Source organism: Athalia rosae, chromosome 3, assembly GCF_917208135.1.
Source record: "Athalia rosae chromosome 3, iyAthRosa1.1, whole genome shotgun sequence".
Lineage (NCBI taxonomy): Eukaryota > Metazoa > Arthropoda > Insecta > Hymenoptera > Athaliidae > Athalia > Athalia rosae.
Genome location: NC_064028.1, coordinates 14916159 through 14929349, shown reverse-complemented (window position 1 = coordinate 14929349; position 13191 = coordinate 14916159). Strand labels below are relative to the sequence as shown.

The 13191-nt window shown below is 37.9% G+C and overlaps 1 protein-coding gene across 6 annotated transcripts in view; it reads left to right on the top strand.

The window, feature by feature from the left end:
• LOC105691858 (band 3 anion transport protein) overlaps positions 1–13191 on the top strand; it is a 32201-nt gene that overhangs the window by 746 nt on the left and 18264 nt on the right. For 3 of the 6 annotated variants that reach the window (XM_048652354.1, XM_048652358.1, XM_012410611.3), the window contains exons 2-4: positions 97–179; positions 262–476; positions 11043–11330. Coding sequence is in view for 1 of the 6 variants with exons in the window: in XM_012410611.3 (XP_012266034.2) it covers positions 11256–11330 (75 nt within the window). In the remaining 5 variants the exon portion in view is untranslated. Of the gene's footprint in view, positions 1–96; positions 180–261; positions 477–4742; positions 5131–10548; positions 10973–11039; positions 11331–13191 lie in introns of those variants that run through there. The other 3 variants (XM_048652355.1, XM_048652357.1, XM_048652356.1) reach the window with 3 other exon arrangements.

Sequence of the window (13191 nt, the reverse complement as noted above, 5' to 3'; positions counted from 1 at the left end):
TTGACGTCTCTGTCGTATAAAATGCGCATTATAATAGCTAAAATTCACGTGGCAAATAAATGTTGGCAAAAAATATAAATCTCTGTTTTTTCGCAGGGATTCAGGTGGAATCTGGATTGTTGCATTTGTACGTGGCGGTTTTTGACGGCCACGATACTTCCGGCAAGATCTCAGCTCGGGTAAGATTTTTCCGAGGTATTCCGGATGGGGTGAAACCTCTAGCCTTGAGAGGTGGAATAATTATACTCGCGTCTTCTCTAGGGAGGCAGAGAAGCGCTGCTTCGAGGTGACGGAATCAAAGGACTCCATATTGCTAAGAATTATAAGCCCCAGGTATCTTCTGGTCTCTAGTGCGACCGTTAACGTCGTAGCGTCCGGGTCCGAAAGGCATCATCGTCAACGGCGTGAAGTAAGCGAATTGCCAAGGACCTCGAGTCAGCCTCCGCTGAAACTGCAGTATAAACTTCGTCCAGTAGGTGAGTTCACATATCTACCGAGATTACGATCCGGAAATGACGTTTATAATCAGCAGCATAATTACCTTTTTAGTTCATTGTGTGAGTATGTTTGTACGGCCGAGCTGTATTTTTCTTCATTTCCTCCACGTATACTGTTGTTGAACAAGATATTTTTTGTTTATTCTATTTTTTACACGTAATACAAAGCTCTAGCAAAACTGGTCGTACGATTCCAGTGAAAATGAGACTTCATCCTCGAATTCCGAGAAGATATCTAAAACGCGAATAAAACTCACGTGGCGACTCTTCTTTCGAAAGTTGAATGGGATAGAGCTTTTGGGGGGGCGGGGATGATTTCGATTAAGTTTCACGTATTTTCACCCACGCGGCGAACTTATTCGGGTAAAATTTCTAATTGCCATTCCCTGCATGTCGAGACAAATGTACGTATAGATATTTATCGAAAATATTCAACGCGGTCGAATAATTCCCATATGACGTAATTTCACCCACTGTAGCTACTAAACTTCTGCAGCCTTGGAATATTCTCTACAGTTTTGGCATTGATTTATTCGGACAGCTGATATGAAAAAATCTAGACTGTGAAAATTTGTCTTTATTTTAATTCTGAAATCGTTGCACGATCCGCAAAAAATGTTCAAAATATCATTCGCAGAGTGAGAATGCCAACGGTCATCTGCGACGGATTTTTTTCGTTCATAAAAATATCAGAACAATTATCAAACCGGAAAATAGATATACAAATGTTCGCCTTACAACCGCTTCCGTTCGGCACGATTCACTCGGATATTTAACGGAAGTATGAAATTCTAGTAAATGAAAGAATACTAAATATCACCGCAGTGCAACTGTACGCGCTAATGTTTTGCCCAATAATTTTACTCGGTAACAAGGAAGGAAAACCTCGAGGGAAACCATAGAGCTCTTATGATATAAATGTTAATCTCTTCGCGTCGTTATTGTCTCTCTCTGAAAACGGTTGAGTAAAAATAAATGGAACATGTTTATTCTGCTCGCGTTTCTACTTAAGAACATTAAGAAATATGAAGGATTATTATGTCTCCTTGATAGTTATTGAAACAATTGCAGCATCAAGTTTCAGGAGTTGTAATCTTTTAAAAGCTTTATTGCGACTTTTTCAAATGTGGAGATCTCAAGAAGAAATATCTATAACACATAAAGAAAAAGTATGCAACGTTCAATTTGAAATTACGAGTACATACCTGAGTACATATTATACATATGTATACCTACACATAACTCATCTGTCCGCATATCACACGGATATGTATGGAAATAGATTCAGAATTTGAATCTCATCGTGCGATATACGTAGGCATAGATATGAACTGCGTTATGCTCGCTCAGAGTCAGTTTTTGGATCACCTAACAAAAAAACATACATAACGTTCTAACTTTGCCAATTGGCAAACCGTCTGCAACGTTGAACGAAGTTTTTTAGCTGTTTCTATATGGGGCCTTTGCTAACTATTTTTTTTTCTTCTTCTATAAATAGGTATATTCAAATTTCAGACGCCAAGATACTAATATATTCTTAAATATTAACTCTACAATCTCGAACTTTTCCCTTCTTCGAATTATTAACATTACCGTTCAACTTTATGCAGCGATTGATTTGCAATTATTATCATTATCATTGTCTCGTACATACAAGTACATATGCGTACAGTATGTATTTCACATTTGCGCTCACGCCAATATGACGTGTACACGAATATTAACGTAATACGTAGGTATATGGGGCGCGTCCGGTTCAATTCCCAGTTAATTATTTACATTCGCATTTCTCTTCATTTCTCTCTCTCTCTCTCTCTCTCTCTCTCCCTCTCTCTCTCTCTCTCTGTATTAAGTGGTGTCAATTGTTGTACGTATAAATACGTACATACATAAGCAGATATGACGTAACGTTGCATTTCGCTGACAATCACGTGATTATGTATCATATGCCCAATACGGTCGTGTAATGGGAGTGTCTATGATAATCTGCCTATAATCATCGTTCGCATTATAATCATAATGTCCTTACGCATAATCGTACATCACCCACTCCAAAAAAAAATCAAATTCAATACTCCGATAATTGATTGATAAATATCGCTATAGATAGATAATGATAGAACATTCCACTTGGAACCAATCTTACGTATGTAGTTAAAAATAAATGATTTGTAATGAGACGATGTGTGACAAGTAACGTGGGGAAGAAAATTGTTTTTTTTTTTTACCGTCGTTACTTCTGATTGTTAATTACTTGCGATAATTATTTTTTGCTCTATAGTTAGCGCGAGCTCGTCTAATCGAGCAGCATTCTTTTGCATCGTTTATCTCTTGGAAAAAGTTAGTTCGCATATTGTATTCGTGTCTGCGCCTGTATCATATGTGTAAGTATTCGTCAATGGGTTCGTGATTTAAAAGAATTATGCGGTGACATTTTTTAAGCGTTAGTGTTCATTCGATACTCTGTCGGTCGAAGATATTGAATGTCAGTTTTACCTATGGCTTTGAAATAAACAATTAGCCACGCGCGTGAGACTAGAAATCTTTCCAGCAGCATTCGAATGAGTAAATTTTAAAAAGCGTAAATTGAAACTGCAATACCATTGGAGTATATATATATATATATATATAGTTTGACGAAAAATCTTCCATAATCATAGGTAAAAAACCAAAAGATATATCAAATATTCAAATTGAATATTATTGACTCAAAAAATTTGCAGCTCATATATCAGATGCGCCCGAACTGCTCCATATATACAGATTATTGAAAATGTATGACTAAATCTTTTTAGCGTTTTAATATTCATGTATGTATACCCATACGCGTATACTTGACAATTTATTATCAAGATGACGTAACGAAAGAAAAATTTCATGTGCAGAAAAATTTCGAAACACCTTACATACCGCTTGAGCAGTAAAAAATGTACGTGGCTAAGCGTAGTTATAAATATTCGCTGGAATATTATTTTAGTAGCCAAAAAAACGCCGAATCTTAGGGTTGTTCGCAAAATCTGGAATCCGAATCCGAAAGCTAAATTCATCAATCTATAAAATTGATCGAGTTATCGCCAATTTATCGCTCTAAAATGTGAGAAATCAAGGATATTTCCATGGAATTCATTCCCGACTTAATTCAATCGACGTGGAAAAAGCGTCCTGCAATCGATTTTCACGATACTTTATCAAGTATTCAATGAAATCAAGTTCGAAAAATATTCAGGAATAAATTTCGCAATTGCAAATGAAATACCTATGTATTTTGAAACTTGTACCGAATGCATGATTCAAGATACGTATAGGTAACTGTATAGGTAAACATCCAAAGTTGGATGATCGAATTTACGCTTTCGCTTAGAGTTTGATATTCAAAAAACGTGACTATTATACAAACTCCATATAAATACCTATGCACTCTACGCTATACGACCGGTATAAATGTCTGTGACACCCAATGCGTGGTAATTAAATCGCTGAAGAGAAAGAAAAGTAGAGTAGACAAAAATGTGAATATAAGTACGTACGTACGTACATAAACGCCATTCAGGAACTGGATTATTGTATCAGCTATTCTGCATATGCAAAAATTTACTCCTACTTGTGATAAGGCGACAAAAAAATAGATATTATATTCGTACGCCTATACGTGTAATCCCGGAACTCAATTTGCGTAGATGCAAATCTATACGTAAAATTACCCAAATTCCTTCGCTAAAAACACAAAAACCAAATGCAAAAAATCTATTTATATATACTCCAGCTCCATTAACAATTTAAAGTTATGGACGCGTGATAGTTTGACCCCGTCCGCGGTGATGGTCAAATGTACAAGTGCATGGGTATGTGGGCCCGATGTTGAAAATTTTTCAATGAAATCTGCCTCGAGATCCCAGAAAAAATAACCATTTGCTCTCTAGTTTTAATTATCCAATGTCATCGGACTCGAGTACATACGTGATCGATTAGATCTTTAATATTTTTTTTTTCCAGTAGATTGGAAATCAATGGCCTTGTGCGAAAGACATCAACCGCGTAGATCGCTATACCGAGCTGCATTATTTGGATAATTAAATGAATTTTAGATGGAGAGAATTTGTCGGCGAAAGATGTCGCGGTGAAAGAGGGAAACGAGAGGTGACGATGAAACGGAGTAGGAAGGAAGGGAGGTCCGAAAAGTAGCGGCGAAGCAAAGGGGTGGGGGGAAGAAACGTTGACCGGTCGGCGTTACCGACTAGCCGGTCAGTGTGCTTATGTGCTGAGCGCAGGTAGTAGAGATACAGAGAAGTCGTTTGGCCCGTGGAACTGGATTTACGATTTTTCAACGAGAAAATAAAGGGAATTTTTCTCGTAGTTTCGATCGGGAGCAGCGATCGTCACAGCCGTTTAACTTTACCGCTGCGCCGTCAACGATTCGGCCATTTTCACCTCTAATTTTATTTGCCACTTTATTACGGATTCAAACTTCGCAGTAGAAACGGACGATCGGTGTCAATTTTCGATATCAGGACACCCCCGAATGATATCATCGCCATTGTCATAGTTATTTTCGAGTATATATGGAACAGTTCTGAGCGTATTTGCGAAACGGAAGAACCTAGGACCTCGTCGACATCCGCCTGCAGCTATTCAGGTATGTTTGAAAAGTATGGGAGGAAAAAAAAACTAATTATTCTCTTGAGCGAACGCAGCATAACTTCGTACGGATGCCGGCGACGGAAAGACGATCAAAAAAAATTATCGCAATTATTAATAAGAAAAGAATCCGCTACAAGCGAACCCGGCAGAGTTGCATGCCGGCGATGCACGCCGCATCTATATCTCCTAACAAAAGATGTTGGGATCCTCAAATTTTCTTGCGTTTGCACGGGGTCTGCTCGTATTACAAATTTCCGTCACGTACAATATGTACATGCGTATGTATGTGTGTACATTAGGTACGTTCTACGAAGACACGTTTTTATATCCACATCGTAAAACGCTGTAATAAATTACCACCTTGGTCTATATATAGGGTTGTTCCAACCGCCCCGTGATGCACTAATTTGGGGTTGTCTTTTTTTCATTATTCTCGTTGTTATTGTTGTCGTTATTATCATTACCAGGCGTGCGTCGTAATACGTTGTACCGAGTATGTAACGGGGTACCTATGTACCGTATACATGTACATAGTAAAATGATCGATTAAATACTTTTATAGAGGCGACCTTAGTAATTCTCGCGACCCTGGCCTCAGGTGCGATAACCAACGATACATATGGTGTGTAGTTGACACACCTATGTAATATATGAGCATCATATGTTATATTAGCGATAGGTGAATAGAAAAATACGAGTGAATATGATGATTTTCTCAAATTTTTTCTCACTCTTTTCTTTTTTCTTCGTTCATCCCTGCTGACGTTTCAAAATTCAATTGATTTCCGATATTCATTTTTACACGGACGTATTTATTTCACTTCATTGTATAATTCATTTCATCGTACATAATATGCATATAAGAGTAATAATTGCTACGGTATTTTAAAACACATACCTATACAAATAGTACGATGAAGACAGATGAGAAGACTGCAAACTCATTGTGTGCCTATCGCGAAAAAATAATTCTGTTTTTTTTTTTCTCTTCTTTTTTTAAAATTATCATTTTTTAAACGAAAACACACGTGGCGTCTCCATTTGTGTACTTTTTTTTCTGTTTCCATACACGCAGACTTTTAGCTCGCGCGATCTGTATTAATTGGTTGTTTTTTGTTCTTTCTCTTTTTCGTTTAGATACAATTTGAAAAGATGACGATTCAAGATATGCATAAGGAAAAGAAAAAGAGAGGAAAAAAAAGTTGAAAATTTTCTAAAATCCACACACGCATCCGACACTCATAATATAATAATTAAGTAGACAATATTTATGTCTGCCAGTTTTTTTTTTCTTCACCTTTTAAATTGTACAGACATTTTTTTTTATCCTCGTCTCTTCTCTTTAGAAAAAAAAAATTTAAATGAAATAAAACGCATTGTAACACCTTATCGTTCACCGATGCAGCGGGGGGAGGTGGGGGTGGGGGTCGTATTTCTCACTTCAACGAAGAATTTTAAATATAACCTTATAACAATCATATCGATGTACGACGACGTAATTTAACGTATAAATTTACGTATGCAATTAAAAATTTAATAGACACGTCATCTGCGTTTCATCCATACACCTGCTAAAACACAATTACAATAATATGGATATTTTTAAAAGAAAAATCAATTGAACTGTTTGCAGATAATCGGCAATCCCATCAATAAACCTGTTATCGTGTCAGTTGGGCATATTTTTCGTACGAAATTCTTTTCCACGGTTCTTTCTTCTTTATTTTTCTTTATCCGGTTGTTTCCGCCCTCATACTTAATTCGGTTCAATTGGGACTTAGAATTATTTAGAATTTAAAAAAGCAAAAAACTAAATCGAAACGCGACGTCTGCCGTATGGATACAGTGTCAATTTTAATTATTACGCCATCGAGTCGTGACAATAATTTTAATCGCCTTGCGCACACATTAAGTCACCGTACGAACGATTAAAATGGTCGGATATTTATACACGTACTGGTCTTTTTTTTTATAATCAACGTAGCCTTGAAAACGAAATTTGTTGGGGCAGCTCACAACTGCCCGATGATCCTATAGATCGTTTATGATAATAATCAAATGTTACTCGCGAGCGTATAAGACACTATACTATTACATATTACACATGTCATAGTAATTACTAATTAGTTACCGTCGCGTCCATTACAGATACGCCAATTGTTTTAATTAAACGCATATCTGTACATGTATACAGATATGTGTATGCAAACGTTTGAAAGTTGTTTTTACACGCCAATTACATACAACCATGTTCATGTAGACGAGTACGTCTAAATATAGTGGTATAGGTTTAATCAGTTTATAATTTTGATCAATGATGACACATTTAAAATTCTAAGAAAAAGTAGGTAAACATTTGTTTCCAAAATTGAGACTCGATAAATTTGAACGGTGATTCTCGCGCGTGCTTCGAATCATTAATTAGCGCTAAAATCATGATGGCTCACCTACGTTATGGATGGATATGATTTCGAATATGAAAATCACGTATCCCGTGGGGTTAATTGCGAGATTTTATTTTCTGAATAGTTATTTGTATGAATTATTGTTATTTTCGCTTCTTTAGTTAACGCAGCATCAGGAGAGAAAGGAGGTACGTTCGCGATTGGTTATTTGCTCTCGGTAAGGCCCCTTTGTGGCACAAGGTTATGCAACTAGAGGGTCCTATGTGATGTAGTATGTGGTATATAAGACGAGGTTTTTGACCTGGATTTATAAATCCAACGGTGATTCGTCGCCCCGGGCATCACGGGGATTCGATACCGCCCTCTTCGATACGTATTTCTTTTTCCTCTTCTTCCTCATGTGTCTCCTTTTACTCTCTCCTTCCCCGGCTCACTCCTCATCGTCTGGAATTTTCCATAAACTTTTCGCAGGTCGTTCGAAAATTTTCCACCGTACCTTCCCTTCCCTTTTCTTTGGGGCATGTTATCCTTTCTTTTTCTATACCGGGCTGTCTCGTTTCAAAAATTTCTCTGTCTCTCTCTCTCTCTCTCTCTCTTTCTCTGTCTCTCTCTCTCTCTCTTTCTCTGTCTCTCTCTCTCTGTACCGTCTAGAAATTTCTCATAAATTTCGTCCTGAATTCTCCGCTGTTTCGTTAATTACATTCGAAAAATATCAGGGAAGTCGATCGTCCGCATATTCGGATACTCGTTCAGGTATTACGTAGAAATTCCAATTTCAACTGCTGTTTTCGAAAAAAAAACCAACTGTGTGCGAAAAAAAAATTTCCACGTGCAGGTGTTTAACCACCCGGTAGGTATAATGGAGGGTAAAGGTAGAGGTAAAGTAGACGCCGCAGCTGTCGCGAACGTTACATTTCAACGGCCAAAACTGAAAAAAAAAGAGAGAAAGAAAAATGTCCATTTTTTGTGGCTCATTTTTATCAAGGTCTAACTATGTTCTGTTTCATTTATGTTTGTAATTACGCAATTCGAAAAACCGAACGCATTCGGGTAGAATGTTTCTGTCGATCTTTGTTCATCGAACATACCAAAATTTCGTTAAAAATAGAATGAACGAACAAAAAGACGAATGAAGAATTCACGAAGAAAAGTTTGCGCATAGGTATACACTTGCGATGTGTGTAAAATGTGCATATAGGTATCGTAGTTTGCGGATGAATTATTAATCGAGTTTATTAAGCACAAGGTCGTATTCGGGGTTTGGTCGAAGCGTTTGTCTCAAACGCTTATAGGTGGAAACAGTCTAAATAACACAACAACCCACCTAGCTTTACCCATGTTATAACAATTTGCGATACAATTAAGAAAGACAGATGGGCAAACGACGCCGTTACGTTATGTGGAGGTTTTTAATAATTGAATAGACATGTACTCAGGTATATGCGCGCGCGTACGTAACACATACCTGTACTATAACAATATTATTTTCTGATGATCTATTATTTTACCGATCGTCATCGATTGTTCCAGGCTCATGCGGACTGCATCGCGCGAATAACAATGATGTAGATAATCGATCAGTGGTAAAAAATTTGTTCAAAAAAGACAATTTTGACCGTACAACACGTTTCAAACGAATATATATAAATATCAAGGAAGACCCGAGGGAGATAAAATTAGCTAGACGTCATTTTTCTTCCACTAGACGTTGACGGGGGTTAATTCGTCTTATGAATATTAGATTATACCTTGTGTCGTTGAAAATCGGTCGGGAAAAACGATTCTTTTTTTATACACTCCAGACTCACGACGCCTCCTGGATTCGACTATATCTACTCACGTATGTGTATAAAACGTAAAGTCCCAACGCGAACGACGTCTATTTTTACGTTCAAAAGCCACCCAGGTTCGTTTATAGTGATATCGATAATGTCATGAATTTTCATTGAAATATTTGCGCCATCGCGATGAGCCTGAACTTTTGCAGCCTATGTCCGCGGCGCGAATTTGAAAAAAAAAATAAATTTCATAAAATCCGTCGTTGAAATAAATTTGTCCTATTATTTCTTGGGTTTTTCGTCGACGAATAATCTTATACCCATGTATCGACCGATACTGTCAAAAACGAAGATTAGAGAGAAAAAAAACGCGAAATCTCTCCGGGTTCAAATTCTTGGGACCCCCAATCTGGACATTTCTAATCGAAACGTTAAAAATCCTAATCCCTCGTCTGGTACCATGTGCAAAACGAAAAATGACATGACGTAACCGACATTTTTTATTCCTAGACGAAATATGGGTGACCCCCGTCGTATCTAACGCCTGCGAAACATTCAGATATCATATAAGTAATTAAAAAGTTGATGAGCGAATAAAAATAGCGAGGAAAAAACTCATCCGATCGTTTGTCGCGTGAAAAGAGGAATTTCTACAAAAGCAAATTTCTCCGCGGTCTGATTTTTATTTCTCTTTTTTTTTTTTTCTTTTAGTTTCAGTCACCCTGTGAATATAGGAGAATGCCTCCCACGTCGTCTGGCACTTTTGCTTCTGCCGTTTTAACATTGTTGAATATTTCTCAGCATAGCTTGTCGCATTATCTCGTGAAAAGTACCTCCTACGTAACTGTTTGAACGGAGAAAAAAAAAAACCAAAAAATTTCTCATCCCCGGGAACGGAGAGCAACGAAGACAATCCTCTCCGAATTCCTAGAAAACTGCGGGATGGCTTTTCCTCTTCGTTTCTTCCTCTTGGGACGTATTCAAAATTGACCGATTTTATTTGTACCACCCCGTAGAACGGGCTGAATTTCTGAGCCTCAGCCGTACTGACAACGAATGTTTAGTAGCTGTTTAGTCGGTTGGATCTTGGTCGATTTTTTTGCCTCAACATTTCTAAATTTTTTTTATTTCCCTTCGATCAGTGGCCAGCGATCGACGAGCAGAGAATCAAGAACCGAATAACGTACTTAATACTTTTGTTGTAGTCGTCGACGTGCCGTTGGTTCTCGCAGGCGGTGGGGTTGTCGTCGTCGTCGTTGTGGTGGTGGTGGTGGTGGTTCGTTGTGGCTGGTAGAAACTTTACCGCCCGATGCACCGGTATAATACGAACAGCTGTAGAGGCGCGTAGATCGAAACTAGATGCGGTTAGATGGATAAATCGAAAGTGAAACGACAGTGTTTAGAGTCGGCTGCAGCGAACGTACAGCAGATGACATAAAACACGGCTCTGGAACTCATAGCGTTGTAAAACGTTGACAACGGGCGCGCGATCTTCGCTGTTTTCACACGTATAAATTACAATTGTTATTATCATTATAATTGCCATTATCGTAACGGTAATTGTCGTTATTGTTCCGCAACAACAACCGAAGGAGAGACAGACGAAAGAAAAGTGGGACTGAATTTGAAGCCCGTCGTCCGCACACCGCATAAAGTGAACAATTCTTAATCGGGTTTTTTAGTTTACGACACAGTCTGCTGCAGTCAAAATCTTGTTTCAGCAGCTAGCAGGACGGAGTTGCCATCGCAGCGTCTCCTCCACATGTGGACATCCCCATCGCAGCTTAGGATCGGCAGAGCACCAAGGAAAAAGATTCACTCTCCATAAAACGAATGAAATAAGAAGATAGAAGAAAATAGAAAACCGCAAAGGACACGCAACACCGTCAATCTATAGACAGAAGATTTTCACAAATTCATCGTTTGACATCAACATCATGGATAACCCTGAGAAAAGGACACCTGGAACAAAGCGGAAACTTTCTTTCCTAGGTTTTGGAAAGCGTTACTCGGTGAGTTTTTTAATTTCATTTCATTACTTCTTATCTGGGCACGAATTTTTCCATATTTTCGTACTGTTACTTAATTTTGTTTCTAATCTATTCATTAGTACCATTATCACTATTATTTTATAATAATTTTTCTATCGATTATACAAATTGTTGCGCGGCGATATAGAGGGGTACGACCTGTACGATGTAAATCACGTACCAACTCGTTGCTATCCCTTGAATTTATATTCAAACATTTTATTTAGAATTTTATCGATTAATTTGAACAGTTTTATCGGACGTTTTATATTCTGTAAAGTTTTAAATCCTGTTATACTGTGGATGCACGATACACCAGATCGCGTGACACGAATCGCTCATCAAATTTATCACATAATACATCTATGGTACGTTGATACGTACATGTTTGTATTACAAGCTCATGCGTGGAGTAAATTAAACTGACTTTGTTCCGGTCAATTTTTTGAATATGGAGAATCATGTAATGGAACGAGGAAAGAATTCAAATGAATTAACCGAGGTATATTCGCCGTCGTCAGTCGTCAACATCTTTTTTCTATATATTTAGTTTTTTTTTTTCTCTTTTATTCCAAAAATATCACCACCGCAGAAATTCTTTGCGGGTATTGTCGCACCGAACGCGACTTCGTTTTATTAGAACGATGAAAAAAAGAAGAAAGAAACGGGCAAGTGCAAAAAGTTGATTTGCACGATGAACAAAAATGGAGACAAAAGAGAGCAAGGACGCGAATCTTTCATGTGCATTATAATTGGGGCTGACTATGAGAGAAATCGAACTCAACGTCACGTTGTCTTCGAACATAGGTATTGACATGAACACGTTTTGTCTCATTCACGTATAAAGCGTACGCTAAGGTTTTTTGATTTCTCTTATCTAAACTTTTTTCTGATTTTTTTTTTAAGTTAATACAGTAGAAATCATCAGCGAATTAATGAGGTGCCCTTGATGGGGTATGACGAAGAAAAGTTGGCTCTTTTTTTCTCTCCAACAACGTACGTTCAATGTCATTATTTTACACGTACACTTTTATGAGTAATTTACGCTAAATGTTTTCTAATTCTTTATACGTGGAAATCGACGTTACAGGTTTTGTTATTTACTTGTTAATATTTAATAATTGTATATTTGCGGTAAGAAGAGGTATGTGGAAGGCGGCGAAGTGCGACACAGCTCGCATTCCGTATCGACAAATGAAATCGAATACTTTAATCGAGCTCGAATTTCGGCGCCACCGGGTACGGTCGGTCGGTTGCATTTTTTCACACACATATCGCTACACGTCGTATAAAATGACATAATTTGAGCTTTAACGTGCGGTGTCTTGTAATTCAAATCATATAGATTATCGAATAATCATCGGGATTGATTGTCGTGGACGCGTACCACCACCACACGGCAGAAGCGTCGATAAAATGTCATCCACCTCGAATATTCGATGAAAACGAGCCGCGCCCCGTGACGCCTGATTATCCGCAACTCGAATGACAGAGTCGCTGATAACCGCACCACCGTTTCGTCGCGGTATTCTCAATGACTGTAAAATCATTGTGTATTAGGAGGGGTAGACACGTACGCAGGAATTGGAGATCGATACATTAAATTAAATTAGATTTAATGAAAAACGATGTATAAATAAATAAACGTATAATTGCGGACCGAGGAGTTAAATGATGGTTGACACGCGGCCGTCAACAATCAGGCCAATCAACAGTACCCGAGGTCGTTTTGCAGTTCTGAATCCGTGTCGTGTTGTAAATATAATCGAAGTGTCAAAGTTAGACCTTTTTAATATTTGTAATAAAAAATATGAATCTCTGTCCACGCGAACACGACTTGAAA